The 18,477-nt window shown below is 36.0% G+C and overlaps 1 protein-coding gene across 1 annotated transcript in view; it reads left to right on the plus strand.

The window, feature by feature from the left end:
- Positions 1-18,477, plus strand: part of CNTN1 (contactin 1) — an 85,071-nt gene that overhangs the window by 22,342 nt on the left and 44,252 nt on the right. Inside the window, exons 4-12 of the mRNA NM_001004381.4 lie at positions 110-205; positions 933-1,139; positions 2,389-2,485; positions 2,637-2,818; positions 4,016-4,140; positions 5,580-5,697; positions 7,295-7,445; positions 7,938-8,065; positions 10,283-10,458. Coding sequence (NP_001004381.4) covers positions 110-205; positions 933-1,139; positions 2,389-2,485; positions 2,637-2,818; positions 4,016-4,140; positions 5,580-5,697; positions 7,295-7,445; positions 7,938-8,065; positions 10,283-10,458 — 1,280 coding nt within the window. The remainder of the gene's footprint in view (positions 1-109; positions 206-932; positions 1,140-2,388; positions 2,486-2,636; positions 2,819-4,015; positions 4,141-5,579; positions 5,698-7,294; positions 7,446-7,937; positions 8,066-10,282; positions 10,459-18,477) is intronic.

The following is an 18,477-nucleotide window of genomic DNA, read 5'->3' on the forward strand; positions in this document are numbered from 1 at the left end:
GTATGCCAGATATTGTTGTATTTCTATGTTTATTTCTACAGAATGAAATAATTTTTTTTTTTGTAGTGAAAAGCCCACAGTTTTCCTCCCCCACCCTCTTTTTTACTAGATCTGGATCCTTTTCCACCAGAGGAACACTATGAGGTTAAAGTACGAGAAGGTGTTGGAGCAGTGCTTCTTTGTGAGCCTCCTTACCACTACCCAGGTAATTCAGCCCAAAGTGCTTCATTTTCTGATGCGTAACAGTAGGAGACAAAATAATATTTATTTCTGAAAGTTTCCTTTATGTTTAATTAAACAGTAACTCTTACAGAGCTTGAGAACCTTTCTTTAGATTTGATTTTCATCTTGAATGTATACTTGCGGTTGAATGTATGTAAAGGACAAGGTTGAATTTTCAGGCAGTTTTTGTTATTACAAATAACATTACTCAAACTAATCTGGATAATGGAAGGTGGGCCTGACCTGCCATTCAGAAGATCCGATTATGTCTCTATGTCATTGTGTCATCCCAGACTTGCTGCTGCAGCTTCATTCCACCTAATGAACTCACCACAACATACTCCAGTTAAAATATTCTAAAGGTTTCTTTCCAAATCACAAGGCTGACAAGGGCTTCCCAGCTCCACAGTTGGATCAGGGCAAGACAAACCTTCACATCTCTCCACCTCACTCCAGTTCCAGTGGAAAGGGAACCAGGTGCACAGTGATCTGCACTCAGGAAAGCAGCACTCTGATGTCCAGTACCAATAGCTAGCTGGCTATTGAGATGTGTATATTTTCTCTTTCATAGCTATCTTTCCTGAATAAATGATGCATAAGCTGGAACTCAAAGGGAAATAACTGATATACAGAGGGCATTCCATGGTTTATGTAGCTGACACCATTATTATTGTTTTCTTTAAATATTAACTAGAAATATTTTCTTCCAGATGATCTCAGTTATCGCTGGCTTCTAAATGAGTTCCCAGTATTCATTGCTTTGGACAGACGACGGTTTGTGTCTCAGACGAATGGCAATCTCTACATTGCAAATGTAGAAGCATCAGATAAGGGAAATTATTCATGTTTTGTGTCCAGCCCTTCGATAACAAAGAGTGTATTCAGTAAATTTATTCCACTTATTCCACAGGCCGATCGTAAGTATTTATTGGAAATACTTTCTGCATACTACATTCTGTTTGTATTTTAACTTCACTCATTCATAAATATTTTAATCTCTTGTAAGAAGAATTATATGGCAAGTCCTAATGCCTATTGCACATCTGTTCCTTAGTTTTCCACATATAGAGAGGTTCAAATCATTGCCATCCATGATGGGAACTCTGTGAAAGAAATCTCCCTGGATTCATTCACAGTATTCCTTTCATATCATTGAGAACAGAGTTTTTCTCATCTCTTTTATCTGATATGTCCCTGTATTCATCTAAAAATCTTTAATATCTTCTGTGGTCTTGGCATTGATTCAAAAAGTTGTGACTGGCAAGCAGAAATTTTGTGTAGAATTTTATAGAAAGTTTCAGGATATTTGTTTTCTAGAAAATGTGTGAAAATGGCTATTCCTTTTACTCTGTTGAAATATCCTATCCAAGGACTCTGTGTCTCACCAGGCAATCCCCTGAGCCACCATTTTAGTTTTGTTACTAGATTGTTCTCTGCCATTTCATATATCTGCATATTTTCTACATGGTGATCAGATTCCTTTCTGCAACTTTAGACAGTCACTACAGACTCGTGAACTAATCATGAGGATTTCAGTGCCCCTTTTATTTGTTAGATTTCCTTTATTACAGTGAAGAGCTATGATCGAATTTGGGTCATCACAAATCAGTGATCTTTGTCCAAATTTTCCATACTGGAAACTCGTACTGTAATCTTCACCTAGAACTATAAAAGGAGTCCCACAGAGATCACACTAGGTAGATCTGATTACATTGCATACTTTGTACCCTTGTTAAGCTGTAGATTTGCTGGCTGTAGCTCCTTTGTACCTTTAGTAAGAGACTATAGAGCTTAAATTCACAATAATTCAAAATATTCCATCCAGTAAAAGAATCTGTAGAAAATAAAGGCTCAGGCTTTTTTTTTCCTACTCCTACACAAGACATCGTCAGAATTTAAATGATAATGAATGAGTTTTGTTGAATTATTGTGTTGTAAAGAAGTGTTAAGCATTAGTGTCCAGACATAATTGTTTGCTGAATAAAACAATTTTGTCTCAATACTGCAAGTTCTGTGCTAAATCATATTTCACGGATAGCCAGGCTATATGTATTGTAAAGGATTTTGTCTGGATTTTTACAGTAGGTTTTCTGGAACTGTGGAAGTTGTAATAGCTATATTTTTTTCTACCATCCCTCTTCTGAGAATCTCTTGTTTTCATGTTAGGTGCCAAAGTGTATCCTGCTGATATCAAGGTGAAGTTCAAGGACACGTATGCTCTCCTGGGGCAAAATGTGACACTGGAGTGTTTTGCTCTTGGGAAGTAAGTGTGTTCTAAAGATACTGTAGAGCACTGTTTGCTTTCATATTCAGAAAAATAAAATATGTTTCATCATCAAATACTTTTTTGTAGTCTACAATTTAACAGACACTTCTAGAACACGCTGATTTGTTCTTTACTGTACCTTTTCAAGTCCGGTTCCTGAACTCAGATGGAGTAAATACCTTGAACCTATGCCAGCCACTGCTGAGATAAGCATGTCTGGTGCAGTTCTTAAGATCTTTAATATTCAGTATGAAGATGAAGGACTTTATGAGTGTGAAGCTGAAAACTATAAAGGAAAAGATAAACATCAAGCAAGAGTTTATGTGCAAGGTAGGTAGAAAAAAATTATTCTTTGTGATTTATGTTGCTTTTACTTATATTGGAAGTATCTGTGTTTTCACGCTTGATAACAGTGTGGACTCATTGCATCATCCTGGCACACTGCTATTTGAGTTAATAAAACAAAATCAAAATCCCTGCATAGAATGTCAAGTGTAGCAGTCATGAATTAATTAAACAACATCTCAATTTGCCTTGTTATGGTAGATCTATATATATTTCGATAGCATTATTTTTTACTATTTAATGTATTTGTGCATAATGGGGTATGCACAATGAAAATTAAGTAAGTGTGGAGAATAGTTGAAGTGAAAGAGCTACCAGAAAGAAAAATAGACAGTTAAATTTGTTGTGCCTTCTTGTTTCTGCATTTTCTCTTTTATTTCTTAGCTCTGTCTTCCATTAGTTACAGTTATTTCTTCATTCCTCCAGCCTCTGTCCCTTCCCTTCCCAGGTTTGATTAAAGGAAAGACCAAAAAGCACTTATCTTACTGCTATAGTGGAATCATTTCAAGTAGCCGAACTCCTTGACTAAGACTTACGGTATAAATCATTGGCTTGAGAAGATTGTTCATAAGAACTGAATTACCTTCAGAATATTTCAGTCTTATTTGACTAGCAATAAAGAACATCTTCTGAGTTAAGATCCTCAGTTAAACTCATGAACATTCCGGAATAATTGAAAACTGGCGTGAGAAGATTGTTACTGATAGTTATCCATTAGCATAATAAATTAGTTCATTTGCTTGGCAAAGGCAAACATACAAGGACATTTCAATATTATTAAGTGTATCTTCTGAACCAAAAGAATGTTTTTCTTGGATTTGCACCTATCTAGATTTGCACAGTTCCATTTAACTATCATTTTTATGACACTACTGGATAATATACTTGTTGTATAATCTGCAGGTCAGTGTAAGTGGTAACATCTTACATCTTCTGGACATTTGTGAACCATTCTTACAATTCTGTATCTTTTTGCTCATAAAAAAAAAATGAGTTGCAGCTGTTTTGGGTCTGTGTGGTGAAAGAAAAACAATTCATTCTTTCCTGTGCTGGTATATTGGTACAGTGCTAAGTTATCATCTCTGACCGGTTAAGCATCATGGAATTAATAGATTGTAATGCTACTTAAATACACATCTCTATTTACAAGGTATTGTGTTTTGTTTTGTTTTTATTCTTCAGCCTCTCCAGAGTGGGTAGAACATATCAATGACACAGAGAAGGATATAGGCAGCGATCTCTACTGGCCGTGTGTAGCTACAGGCAAGCCTATTCCAACAATTAGGTGGTTGAAGAACGGTGTCTCGGTAAGTTTACTGCCATAGGAAACACAAGATTGATAGGCTAGCTGATGGAAATGATTTTTTGAAGTACGCATTATTAAAGGGCAAAAGAAACTGAATTATAAGTATACAAAGATCTGCTGATTCCCCTGTGCTAGTGATTAAAGTCTATCTTTTCTAGTTTTATGTCAGTCTTTTCATAAGTTTTGAATTACATTTTTTCACACTATTTAGTATTCAGCTCTGAATTCTAACCTTGTCTTTTGACTACATGTCTGGGGGTGAATTTTCCCTTTTTTTCTCCAGGCCATTATAAGAAACTGCTGTTTTTTCTCCTTTCTGGATGAAAAATGTTATCAGCTTCACTCCAAAAATAATCTTTTTTTTATCACATTAAACATGATGACATCTTTAAAAAAATGTAAGAAAGAACAGGAATGGAGTCAGTGCAGACAAGAAGAAAGAATCATTTAAAAACGATCAGTGGGGTTCTTTTAATGTAATTTTTCACATTTTTTTTTCTATTGCAAAATTCCATTCTTGCAGATAATGTGAAGTTTAAATGAGTACCACTTGATAACTGAACTTTATTACTCTGATTTATTTTTGTAACAGAGTAGATTTTCTGTGCAGATATTTCAGAAATTTATTTAATATCCCTTGCTTGTGCTCTGTGATGTGCTATTAAAGAACAGAGTGGAAGAGGGCACAATGCAAGACTGCATTTGTGGAGATGCAGTGACACTGGTCTTGGCGTGCAAACAAATGAAGACGAAAAGGCAGAGTTGTTTTGGCTGCATATCTTAAGAAAAATGTGGATTGGAAGGAGAACAGGAATGTCATGATCTGCCATATGGAGGTGGCTTAAATTAGAAAAAAGCAATGTTTTCTAGCTTCTGCACTTACTACAAACAAGTAATTTTACAAGCAAATTACTTGACAGTCCCCACTGAATGTGGCTTTCACTGACAATTTACATGCTAGATTTCAGAAAGCATGTAATTCTCCAGTAACGCACCAGGAGATTATATTGTGTGTTAATGCTGTGAGATGATTTCCAAGTGGGAAATAGCAAAAATATTTAAATTGCTTTGATAATACATCTTGATTCTCAATCATATAATTTTTAGCTATGTGTTTTACTTAGCACAAAACAGAGATTCCTTGTAGAAAATCGATGTTTTTAAACAAACCAGTACAAGGAATATTAGTTCTTTTTTTATATAAATATTATTTTGATTTTCCACTACTCCGTGCACTCCAATTGACTTATATATGTAACAATGGGAATGTAACAGATTTTTTAACGTCTCGCCAGTGCCTTAGTGTTACATGAAGTAATCCCTTCTGAACACATTTACTGGAATAAATAAATAAATAAATAAAATTAAGCAATAGGGGGATGGATGGGAATTCTTCAGCATATATAATGAATATATTTTTTCACTGATTTTATGTTTTAGTTCCGGAAAGGTGAACTACGAATTCAAGGCCTGACCTTTGAAGATGCTGGCATGTATCAGTGTATAGCAGAAAACACACATGGAATTATTTATGCAAATGCTGAACTGAAGATTGTGGGTGAGTCAGATTATTTGCTCTATATTGCGGTGCTATTTGCAGGCATTGTTTGGTAAAAAAGTACTGTGAGAATGAAGGAATGAACCCTCCCTGAATCTAGGTGAGATAGGGATTATTTGAGCTCTTTAGCTGGGTTTTGACAACAGCAGGAGCAACCAAGTTACTAATTTATGGAGAATGTTTACTGCATTTTTCCTGATGTTTGCCTGCTGTTGTTACCATGCAGAGGAAATGATAATACAGAAGTAATATTTAGCGCATGGAGTTGTTGACTGGTTGGTCAAGCTTGCAAAACAGGTTGATAAGTGTTTTCTTTTTTACTCACCTATACTCATTCCTCTGTTGGGCAAAATTTGCCTTTTTTGAAGCCATGTCGCCAGGCACCAGGCCTTTGAAGCTCTTGCCTTTGGTTTTGCCTTCTGTTGCCCATTAAGACCAGTCACAATTTTTGTGTGCAGTATAGCTGTCCCATTCAATGGCAGGATAGTTATTAATCCTCTATATTTTCCAAAGCAGTGTTCTGTAGTAGAAAGCTAGACTTTCAGATTCAGAGTACACGGGCTTAAAATAATTTCTTACCTTCTTAGTGATGCCATTAGAGCAGGTGTGCTGGCTATTTGGCATGGCTTTCATAGTAAATTTACCTGGAGCAGTTACCTTGGGTTCTTTCTGTCTCACGTTTGTATCCAGATTTTCCCAATAGCTAAACCATTTTGGACTTTCCCAACACATTTCACAACAATACTTTGTCCTTTGCTGTTCTTCCACTGCCGTGTACTCAATACCAGACTGGATTACCCAGAAAGGAGCACTTTTCTGAAAGAGCATTTTCAAACATACTAATTGATAAGATGTGGGTGTTTAAGCAGACTTTGTACTGCCCTAATTTACTAATATCTGTATTTCCCCAAGCTATGCATGGATTTGCTGACATGGTTAACGGTGATGGTGCACTGAAATACAAAGTAACTAGAAGTATTTTTCTCATATTTTGTTATAAATAAATAGAGAATCAGTAAGCATAGTTCTATCTAAGGTATGTTAGTGTGGTGCTTGCTACTCATTACTGTTGTACATGTCAGAGCACGCCTAAGGATAGCTAGTCAAAGAGAAAGCTGCAAAGAGAAGGGAACAACCTTTACGTTGTTAGATAGGGGCTTAGAACCACTGAAAATTAAAGATGATATGTAATTTGAAAGTCTGATGGAGTGAGCTACTTCTTATAGAAGTGGGCCTCTAGGAATCTAAATTTTATTAGGACTGATCAAAAGGCCTTTGAAAAGAAGTAGCTTTCTATTGATTTCAGTTGACTTTGATCTTGTTAGATTAAACTTAGATGGAAGTTCAGAAGTGAACAAAAATAAACTTCTGCTGTAACACAGTAATAGATCTAAATTACTTTCACTCCTTCTTTTAGATCACTGTCTGCTTCTCATCACATCTCTGTATCATTAATATTTTTCTCACTGGTCTGAATATTGGACATTTGTATACAATTCAATGTTTCTGTTATTTACCTTCGTTTTACTGTTGCAAGCAAATTGCGTTCTTCAGAAAAGTCGCTAACAGCAATACTCGTGTTAAATTTTGTTTTCAGCTTCACCTCCTACTTTTGAACTGAACCCTATGAAGAAGAAAATCCTAGCAGCTAAAGGGGGGCGTGTAATCATTGAATGCAAACCTAAAGCTGCTCCTAAGCCAAAATTCTCCTGGAGCAAAGGAACAGAATTGCTTGTAAATGGGAGCCGGTTAGTATTGACTGTTAGTGGACACTATGAATCTTAAAATGCTGCCTTGTGTTTTTATTTATCATGCAAGCTAGTTCTTATTTTTGCAGAGCTCATTGGCAGGAGAATGTATAATTTCAGGAAAGTGATACACCTGGCACTGTGGGTCCAAAGAGATAGCAGGGCATGCATGGCATGCAGCTTTAGCCAGTGTGGTTGGTGCTGTTCACATTTCAAAATTGAATTGTATCACAGAACTGTAAGAAAAATATTTGAATGACTACTAGTAAATGAAAGTAGATCCTCTTGCTCCAGCAATGTAAGACATCTAGTCATGCCTCAATCTATTTAGATTTTTTTGGACTACAGGAGTGTTTATATATGTAGCAGTCAGGCATGAGATACCAAGATATTTTTGTGGTATCTTTCAGCTTAATGCAATTGCAACTGTAAGTATTTATTTCTGATCTAAATGCCAAACTTCTGTTGCTTTAATATTTACACTTTGAATAGTATACATATTTGGGATGATGGGAGCCTGGAAATTATCAATGTCACAAAGTTGGATGAAGGCCGCTACACCTGTTTTGCTGAAAATAACCGAGGAAAAGCTAATAGCACTGGTGTTCTGGAAATGACAGGTAAACCTCTACTTTGCATATGTTTGTTTCGGGGAGAATCTTCCAGTTCAAAATCACTAATTTTCTTCCAGCATTGCAATACTTTTGCAAGCCATTTTATATCTTTCCTTTCTAAATTAATGGGTCTTTACACAATGAATTGTGGCTTTTAAAATGTATTGCTCAGGTACATGTTACAGGTTACTGGGTACATGTTCACCTGTTCAGAGGTTGCATGTCAGTTTTCAGGAATTATTAAATCTGATAATCTGATCCATTAAACTGACATACTGTGATGGACTCATTCAAGATCATGGCGGCTTAGCTCAAAAATGGATGGAGGACCATGGCCAGAAAAGAGAAATGGGATTCTTGTTTGACCATCTTTCATTTTTTCTCTTTTTCTTTTTTGTTGTTGTTGTTGTTGTTGAGATGAGCCTGAGAGGGCATTGCAGTTAAACAAATATAGACTAAATCTGTGAGATAGGAGCATGTAGACATAGGGTTGCATTAATAAATTCCCTTCACTTATGGGTATTAGTATTTGCTGATTGAATACTGATATCCCTAACTATTTTGAATCTGATGTCAAGTACCTGTAGAATACAGACAGAAAGGATGACATTCATGAACAGCTACGTCTACCAAGGCTCACTGACAGTAGGAGAGTTGTTTATTTTTTTAATGTGTGTTCCAAAAATCATGCTGCATGTGGAAGCTTAATACCACAACATTGATGCACTGACTTAAGAATTAGTCTGTATCTTCGGATCAGATGAAATCATTTTTTCTGGCTGATTTATTGTACCAAATGAGAGGGTATTGTAAGAGTTTTTTTAATTATTAATCAAGTATGTATTGTGCTTGCAGTTACTTTTTATCATCTTATGTAGTTCTACATGTCTTGGTAATAGTCTCAGTCATAACTTCTAAAATCAGGATGAACATTTGCATAATAAATCTGCAGAGTGGAACGTTTAAACCACATACCTTCACATGGTGTAAACTAGTTATAAAGAAGTTTCTAGTCTTGGAATATTCTACTCCGATTCATCTGAAAAGGAATTTCAATAGACTGCGATGCCTCTCTTGCATCACAGCAAAAACAAGATGGTCAGATGACATATTTTAGAATTACTTTCACATTGTGGACAGTGATGAGAGTTGACAAAGTGTACTTTGAAAATGGCATTCCGAAGCACTTTGTGTGACCCATAAAATTTTTCAGACATTGCTTGTGACTACAGGAAATTAAGAAGTTAAACTGAAGCTGACAGACACTGTAAAGTTTGATGGCCTTTTCCACACGCTGTTTGTTCACTGCTTCTTAGCAACTTCTTAGATTAATAGTTCTTAAAATAAACATTTAGAAATTCACTGGTGGTAGAACCAAAGAATGAACAGGCATAACATTAGAAAACATTGTGTATCCTAAAACAAGGGTTGCCACCACTAGATCAGGCCACTGAGGGAACTATCCAGCCAGACCTTGAACGCCTCCAGGGATGATGTTCAGTGTCTTTTTGTTTTATGACCATTTTTAAGAGAAAAGGAATGTATCAGTGATCCAATGAGTCCCTTCCAGGACTGTGTTAATTTACCGTGTGAATTTGATGCATATACCAAGATCTCTAGCAGGCACTGCAAACTCTCTTGCGATTATCTGTTTCTATAATGATAAGACACGTTTCTGGGAAGTGTACAGCTTTCTTCCTTTTCTCATATTCTTTTTCTTTCCACACATACCTATTTCCATAGTTTGCTACACATTCCTTATATTGTTTCTTAGCAGATTAATTAAGATCTCCTTGTGATTCTGTAATGGAATTCTGACTCAGCCTGACAACTGAATAGAAATTTCCATTTGTTAAAGAGACATATTTTAAACCTTAAGAAATACAGTAATTAAAACATGAAATTCAACACAAATTGCATGATTCATTACGTATCTTCTTTCTACCTTAAGTAGTTAATGAATAAAAATAGCTTTGCATAGTTAATAATATGATTCAGAGTCTGAAACAGCCATTTTCAAAGGGCAGCTAAATATCTATGAGGCATTTCAGTTGTAGAAGTTTTCCTTTGTTCTATTTAATTTGGTTCTTTCAAACATAGCTGCATGAATAAAATGTGAAATAGAGTGGAGGGAGTAGTTTCATAGGTAATCAGTTACAGAGCTGAGTTTGCATTTGGATAAATATTTATTGGAATTTTCCATGTTTGCTGTTAACTTCACAGAAGCTACAAGGATTACTTTAGCACCACTGAACGTTGATGTCACTGTTGGAGAGAATGCTACTATGCAGTGCATTGCATCCCATGATCCCACATTAGATCTGACATTTATTTGGTCTCTAAATGGCTTTGTAATAGATTTTGAGAAAGAGCACGAACATTATGAAAGGAATGTCATGGTAAGATACTTCCAATACTTTTTTACTTTGTGAAAGCCTGGTTTTCTTTATTGTGAATAACTGTTCTACTTTTTCTACTGTGTGTCCAAGTCTGTAAAAATACAATAAGCTAAGAACATAGCATAAAATTACAATGTAGACACCTTCTAGACATGTAGACACTTGCAGATAGATACCTGAATGCAGATATCCAAACTGACGTAACTATTTTGGTACTTCAGTTAAATCCCACCCTGATGAGTAGTGAACGTAGCTGGTAAGTAGGTAACCTGATAGTAAGCAGGGTGCAGATTATCTTGAAAAAGCATGCACATGCATTCACTTTAACTTGCCCATGTTTTTCTCCTCAACATTTCTGGAATTTGGCACAAGACTGGGCCAGATGGTGGGTAGGAGTCAAGCAGTCTGTAAACACTGAGTGAGAAGAGTTTGTGTGAAGTCTAAACAAGTTAATACAAAGACGCTCATTTTGGCACATATGAAGAGGAATTACAAACCTTTTGTGTTTGCATGTATGAGTATTTCTTTACAGTGTTCCGCCAAGCTTATTCAAAATTAATACCTTGAGCAGAAATCCTTTCTAGTGATAAATTGTGTTATTCAACAACAACCTCAGAGTAGTTGCCAAAAGTGTATTTATTTATTCTGTTGTTCTGAGTTTAAATGATATAAAAATATTCAAATTTTGACACAGATTCTTTTCATGCTTCTTAGAGAAGCTGGAGATGTGAAAAGGTTGTTAAGAATGCCTCTAACATCAGTATCTTCAAAATTACCTACCTTGTAACAGTCCCTCCTGCGGAGTCCTAGAACAGCAATGTTGCTTGATCTTTCAGTGAAGAAGAGATTCTTTTTATGTTGTTGTTTTTCAATATCTATTTATGTCCATGTGAGAAGATATTTCAGGCATAACTATTTTATTCTAATTTAGAACAAAACAGTTCTTAAAAGGCTCAGGGTTACCTTAGCCTACTCATTTTCTAAGTTGTAAACATCCCCAGGAAGTCACCTTGTTCTCTATCAGAGAGAGAACAAGTCTGTGTCCAAAAAGCCAGTGTAGCTACGCTAAGGTCAGATGAAAAATATTGAAACTCAAAGATGCAAAGTCTTTTCTGAAACTAACTCCCCAAAAATTTATGTCCAAACTTATTAACAGGCTACTATGCAAGTAGAAAAATGTATTTTATGTTGCTTCACAAATTACAAACTATGTAGATTTATACCAGGTTGGTTTTTTGTTTTGTTTTTTTGGTCAAAAGAATTCCTGCATGTGGCTGTTATGTCACACTTTTGATAAGTTTCTATTCCCACATAGATGAAGAAGCTTGAGTCACCTTCTAATAGCATTAGCTTTCCCTTAGCTGAAGGCAAGAATGAGCCTGAGTGACAGTCAAAATAAGAGCTCAAGGAGTAAAGCCTTCTTTCAGTATATTCTGTATAATAGGAAACACTTCTGGTTTTGTCCTTTTTTGGGGTTTTGTTTTTTTTTTAGTTGCTTATAACCACTTATCAGAAATCACACGAAAAAGTTGTGTTCCACTAAACAGCAAATCTGACAGAAGTAGTAGATGAAACAATGATTTTGATGTGGAGGAAAGGTGAAACTGTCTTTACCAGAGGACTGTAATGCGAAACTGTGTAATGCAAGACCCTGAACTTTCTGCATCTGTTCATCTGTTGTTTAACAAAAATTTTCTGTCATTGACATACACTTCTGGGTTTTCCCCTTAACAATGAAAGTAGAAGGAAAATAAATATATAAATACGTATATTTTGGAATTTTATTCTGAAATTTAATCCCAATGTTAAGGCACTTACTATCAAAATGCTTCAAGTGAATGAGTCTGGGGCTGAATATATGCTTCAGCAAGTGTGGAAGGCCACAATTCTTTCTGCAGTTTAACTTAATATTTAGGCTTATAATCTCATCTTTCGGATATAGACAGTGGTCCCGGATCTCTGATCCTAAATTCTGGCTATCTCTACAATATCTCAGACACTTAGCTACAGTTCTTAATTTTTAAAAACAAATCAGCTATTTTTTTCTATGGTCCAGAGAGAGGAAGAGGGAGGTCGTTCACTTCATGTAGATGTTGTGTTAGAAGTAACTTGTCTCTTTCAATAGAGATATGTACTTCATAGGATATAGGAGTAGTTGAGGTGTGACTTACTCTTAGTTCACTTAGGCAGTTAAGTAAGTTAGAACCAAACATCAATTACTTTATTTGTCAAAGTGTAACTCTGTTTTCCTGAGATATACTTCTTAGTTTGTGTTCCTTTTGCACTTGATCAATACTGGTATAAACAACTGGAACATTTATTTCAACTTTCCGTGGCCTTTCTTTTGTGCTTTCAAATGCAAAGCAAGTGCAAATAATTTCTGTTTCTCTTCCAAAGGCAACTCAGTCTTCATCACTCAGGATAGAGGGGGCAGTAGGATTGCATTTGATGTCAAGATATGTAGTTATTTCAGGATTCAGGAATTAATACTGTAGAAGAACTAAAAAAAAAAAAAAAAAGGAAGAGACGCAATATAAATGTTTACATAGGATGTAATTAAGAGGAATATGCAGTTTAAACATTAAACTCTGTTTCATGTATAATTTTCTAACAGAAAGGTGCTTTTTTTTCCCCTTCAAATGTGATCAAAGGGATTTCCTCTTGCCTACTGCTTATGTACCTCTGGTAGTTCTCAGCTGAAGTCACTGGGTGGCATGTTTGCTCAGGCTTTCTCGGGTGAAAAGGCATGAGCTGCTGTGCATTAGACACAACAGCTCTAACTCTTGTATTGCCACACAACTCTTCTCAAACATGAAAGAAATAATATTCCATTGTGAACACTGCAATTACTAGATATATAATGCATTTCCTCTATGCTACAGTTTCTTGTTGATGAAGGATCCTAATCTGTCTTCCTGAGAATACTGCTAATAATTTGTGGTGACATGCATATCAGCTTGTAAAGCTGCAGTATTTCAGTTCTCAAAATAATTTTGATATTGTTGTCACATAAACATTCTGACATGTTAATGAAATTCATGTAAATACCTGCATAAGTCTTTTTTTTTTTTCTTTAAATGGAAGCTTTGGTAATGACACCATTTGCTGAAGGCAAAGCTAATTTGCATTACATTAGTACTAAGACTGATTTATCAAAAGAATGTTTGTCAGTGCTGTTTTGATTTCACTTGACCAAGTGTGACAGTGATATTTGAAATGAAAAATACACATACTAATTGGTTAACTTTCAAAGAATCAAATGCATTTTTCACAATCTTATTATTAAATTGCTTGCTTTTGACTTTGTTTGTTATTTAATTGAGGAACTAGACATTAACACATTCTTTGAAGTCCCATACAGATGTAGTGCTTCAACTAATCAGGAAACATCTGCTGTCTAGTCATTTGTTATTTATGGACCTGCTTTTTGCCATGTACATTTAAAGATTGAAAGACCTACTTTTAAAATATATTGAAAAATAATATACACTACCCAAACAAATGTATTGTTTTGATTTTTAGTTTATTATAGAACATTCTCTTTAAAATGTGGAAGTGAAGCTGTACCATTGTATTTTTAATACACTTTTGGAACATGCTAGTTGATTTGTATAGATAATCAGGAAGAGGAACTCCATAATTTAACTCTCCCCTTCCCTTACCTTCGCTTTCCCTTTCCTTCGCTTAGGAATATTTTACCTTACCAGGAGCTTTAATGATTGAGTTTCTTTTACAGAAACTTTGCTAGGAGATCCCAGGCCAAGCTCCCAGGTGGTGGGCATTGTGTAGCATTGCAATCAAGTAAAAAGCTCTCACTGAATGAGGAGCACAGTATGAGTTTGAACTGACACACCTCATTGTCACGACTGCTACGGAGCAGGAATTAAGACCTACTGAGTCCATACTGACTCTGAAGTCAGACCCCTGCATTGTGCTCTCCAGTGTTTTCAAAGACATGACAGAAAGGTGACCAAATGTGTCTGGCGCAGAACTTGCAGGGCTTGTAGCTCAGGCTCTCTTTGCTTTTGAAGTCGCTTCTGAATCTAACCTGTCTGTGCATAACTGCAACAGTATGGACTGGACTTCACTGTGTTCTCAAAAGTTACTGGTGTCTTCTTCCACTTATGCAAATATTATTCATCTTACCTTACCTTCAAAGTGCAGAAAGCTTTGCAGTCTTTGAAGACCACATTCACAGTACTTTGAAGATGTGTGGCCAGACAGCTACTTCATATTAAGGTAAATCACACACAAAAGGGCCTATTTCTTTGCCTTGACTGCAAAAGGTGGTTAGTTCAGATACCAGCATCCATGCTATGGATGTATAACACTGGTGAGATGAATTTTAGATTGAAGACATTTACCAAAAAAGAAAGTTCTCCGAAACAGACATTTTTGTAAACCACACAGATTAAATTGGACTGTAAAAATCCTATTAGATGAATATAGCTTAATAGCTGTTTAGTTTTTCTAAGTTATAATTTGCTGAGAATGGTGATTCCCTGCTTGGGCATAGTAGACAGAAGTATATTACTGTATAAATCCCTCCTGTACACTCCACTGCAGCAGAAAAGATCTAAAGGTTTTCATTTAATTTTTTTCACTGGTAATCCTCCTTGCAGACTGTTGAGTCTAGCTACAGCTATATGACAGAAAATGAATAGAAAACTCAGGAGGAGAACTGAAGAATTAGAGAAAAATATTTGGATAGGGAAGCTCAGTTAACTGCTGACAGGGACAAAGAAGCTTGGTATGTACTGGAACAAAACCTGGGAGTCAGAGACATAGTGAGCTCAATCAGTACAGTTTGTTGAATATATCGGGGGAGTAAATGGTTGTTCATGGAGCATGGCCAACCAAATCATCTGAGCTCCTGATTTTCTGAATAGAAGTCCCAGAACTCTCTGAAGGCACTGTCTCAACCCACTGCTACCAGTGTCTTAATGCAGCAGGGAGACACTTTGGACATGAGCGAGTTTGAAGTCCAATATTTTCTCTAGATTGGGGGAAAAAATCTTAATAGTAATGTAGTGCATGGGATGAGATGGATGGAGCCAGTGGTTAAAAGTAAGGAGGGGTAGGAAAGCAGAAGACATAGTGCTGAGGGTGAAGCCAACAAGCAGTTAGCTCTGAAAGAAGGCATTGAGAAAACCTATTATTAATCCACAATGCTATTTCCAGCACTAAATGTTAAACAGTCTACAGAAACATAGTCTATTTAAAGGGATCAAGATATGTCAACTAGTGTTCTAGAATTTAAAAAAATGTAATCTTGTATGATTGTGAGTACTCACAAACTGCCCAAATCCATGTAAAATGTCTGCATAATTCTGCCACAGAAAGAATCTGTAGAAAAAAAATGTATATTAGTATCAGGATATAAGACTATAGTAACGTAAGGTAGTAGGAGCCTGTAAACAGCATCAGATCTTGTCTAATATCCAGCTGTGTCCATCAGGTATTATAGTCATACAATCCTTAAAGTTGGAAGGGACCTCTGAAGGCCATCTAGTCCAGCTCCCCTGAAGTGAACAGGGACACCACAGCAAGATCAAGTTCCCCAGAGCCTGACCCAGCCTTGCCTTGAATGTCTCTAGGGACAAGTCTTCTACTTCTCTGGGCAACCTGTTCCAGAGCCTCACTACCCTCACTGTAAAGGACTTTTTACTTATATCCAAATTTGTACTGAATATATTACACAATTCTTACCACACTACTGCCCCATGTCAAAATCACATTATATGATAGTGTGGTCACTGATGGGGATTTAAAATGACAAAAAAAAACACATACAGTCCAAGAAAAAACACCCTTTATATTTATTTACCTTGATAAGATCACATAGCAGATGTTTAGTTTTAAAATAAAAGAGGGACGATTTAGATTAGATGTTAGGAGGAAATTCCTCAGAGGGTGATGAAACACTGGCACAGCTGCCCAGAGAAGCTGTGGATGCTCCATCCCTGGGGATGTTCAAGGCCAGGTAGGATGAGGCAGCCTGAGCTAGTGGGTGGCAACCAGCCCACAGCAGGGGCGTGGAACTAGAGGTCCCTTCCAACTGAAACCATTCTGTGATTCTGCTTAGGTTAAACAGGAGTTGAAAAAGTCTCATGGGTTAAGTACTACTCAGAGAAATACAGTTGGTATTTGATTGTGAATTTTCATTGTCAGCCATAGCTATGAGCCATGAGTACAAGTGAACAAGTATCTAGACTTTTCTTTTTCCTCTTAGAAGTGAAATAACAGGGCATGTTACCACAGGGGTACTGGTACAAAGCAAAGTATCCTGAGGCATTCACAACAGTGTGCTGAATGGGAAAGAATAATGTGTTTGTTGGAAGTATTTCCCAGTCCACATTTCAGGGGTAGAATTAGCACTGTACTTCCTTTACAGATAAGTATAGTTCACTGAAGGAAGAGGTTCTTTATCGGGAATGGCTCTGTCATCATTATCCTGCTGATTTTTTTATTTAACCATCATTTTTTTGCCAGCTGTGACGTATAAAACAAAGTGAGATAAGATCTTCTGTGAACATGATAAAGACACTGGAACTGCATTGATGTTTTTGTCCCCATATTATCTGTTATGTCAATATCAGGAAAACAGCTGTAATCACATTTACGTTAGCATTCATCAACAGCTGTTGGATTTTCTGTATTACGTACTCTTATCTAACACATAGCAGATCCTCTACTGGCAAGAACAAAACATTTCAGGTGAACATGTTTAAAGTTCATAGTTCTAGGTATAGATTTTACAAAGAATATTTTAAGTTATTGCTAGCTTTGGAAAAAATAATCTAGTCTCCAAGAATCTCATCTCTTCCAAGTTACCTCTTATTAACTGTTCTATCATTGTATTCCTGCTGAGCATTAAAACACATGTAAAGTTCAGATTTGGGGAATTTTAAAAAACATCTCCACCTCTGCGTACCAGATTCTTACATAATTTTGTTATTACAATGGGCCTGTTAGCTTCGTAGTAACATAAAGTCCTCCATTCTTGCTGAGGCCAGAACAGAAGTTTCAGTCGAAAGAGTAGGCTCCTGTAAATGATTTTCAGTCATGTAGAGTTATGTTTTGTAGGCATGCAGTAATTATGTGCGCAGGCAAAGGTGACTGTCAAAAAGGAACAGTGGATCTCAGACATAGAGCATACAGTGCTATTTTTTACATCACTATTAGGGCATAAACATAGGGTTCGTATGCTGAAAGTCTTTGCTTGAAACTTGGTAAATATCTGAGTGGTGAACCACAGATACACTTGGAACATCCCTGAGTACTGCTATCACAATTTCCAGTCTGTGATTCAGTTTTCTGTGTGTTAAGGAAAGCATTTTTGAGCTCAGCCATGCTGAGGTTTTTCAATGAAAACATACAGTGCATTCATATCTAATTTGTGGACAGAATCTGCTGATGCCCATGCTCTTTATTTGCTTTGTAAGCTCTTCTTTTACCACTAAGAACTTGGGCTTCTTCTGATACATGAAAAGCTTTATCACCAACTATATAAGATCTTTATTCAAAAGAGCTTCTGAACCAGTGGGGTAAAATACCATATATGTAGGTTGATAATATTTAAACTACGTTACATTTTTCCATTAGTTTTCATCATTTGGATTTTAAGACCAAGTTCCCAGAGGTGAAATTACTGTTAATGGATGTTTGTGGGCACATCATTAATAAATACAACAAAGTATTTTAATTTATTTGCTAAAATATGCATTAGTGAGTACTAAGACTTAAGAAATTGTAATCATTTTTATGAAGTAGAAATGAGATTATGAGAATTCGAGGTTTGTGCAGTTTTTGTAAAACTTGCTGGATGAACTTTCATTATGTTTATATGCAGATCAAAGTGTAAGCAATGATTGGAGATTCACAGGCTGTAGTGTTCTTCTTAGGATGACATTTAGTGTTAATAAACTACAAGCTTATAACAGAGAGCTAGAATAGAGGATCATTTATCTCTTTTATTAAAAGCTGAACAACAACATCAAAAACAACGTAAAAACTTAA

The sequence above is a fragment of the Gallus gallus genome, chromosome 1, assembly GCF_016699485.2.
Source record: "Gallus gallus isolate bGalGal1 chromosome 1, bGalGal1.mat.broiler.GRCg7b, whole genome shotgun sequence".
In the NCBI taxonomy this organism is placed as follows: Eukaryota; Metazoa; Chordata; class Aves; order Galliformes; family Phasianidae; genus Gallus; species Gallus gallus.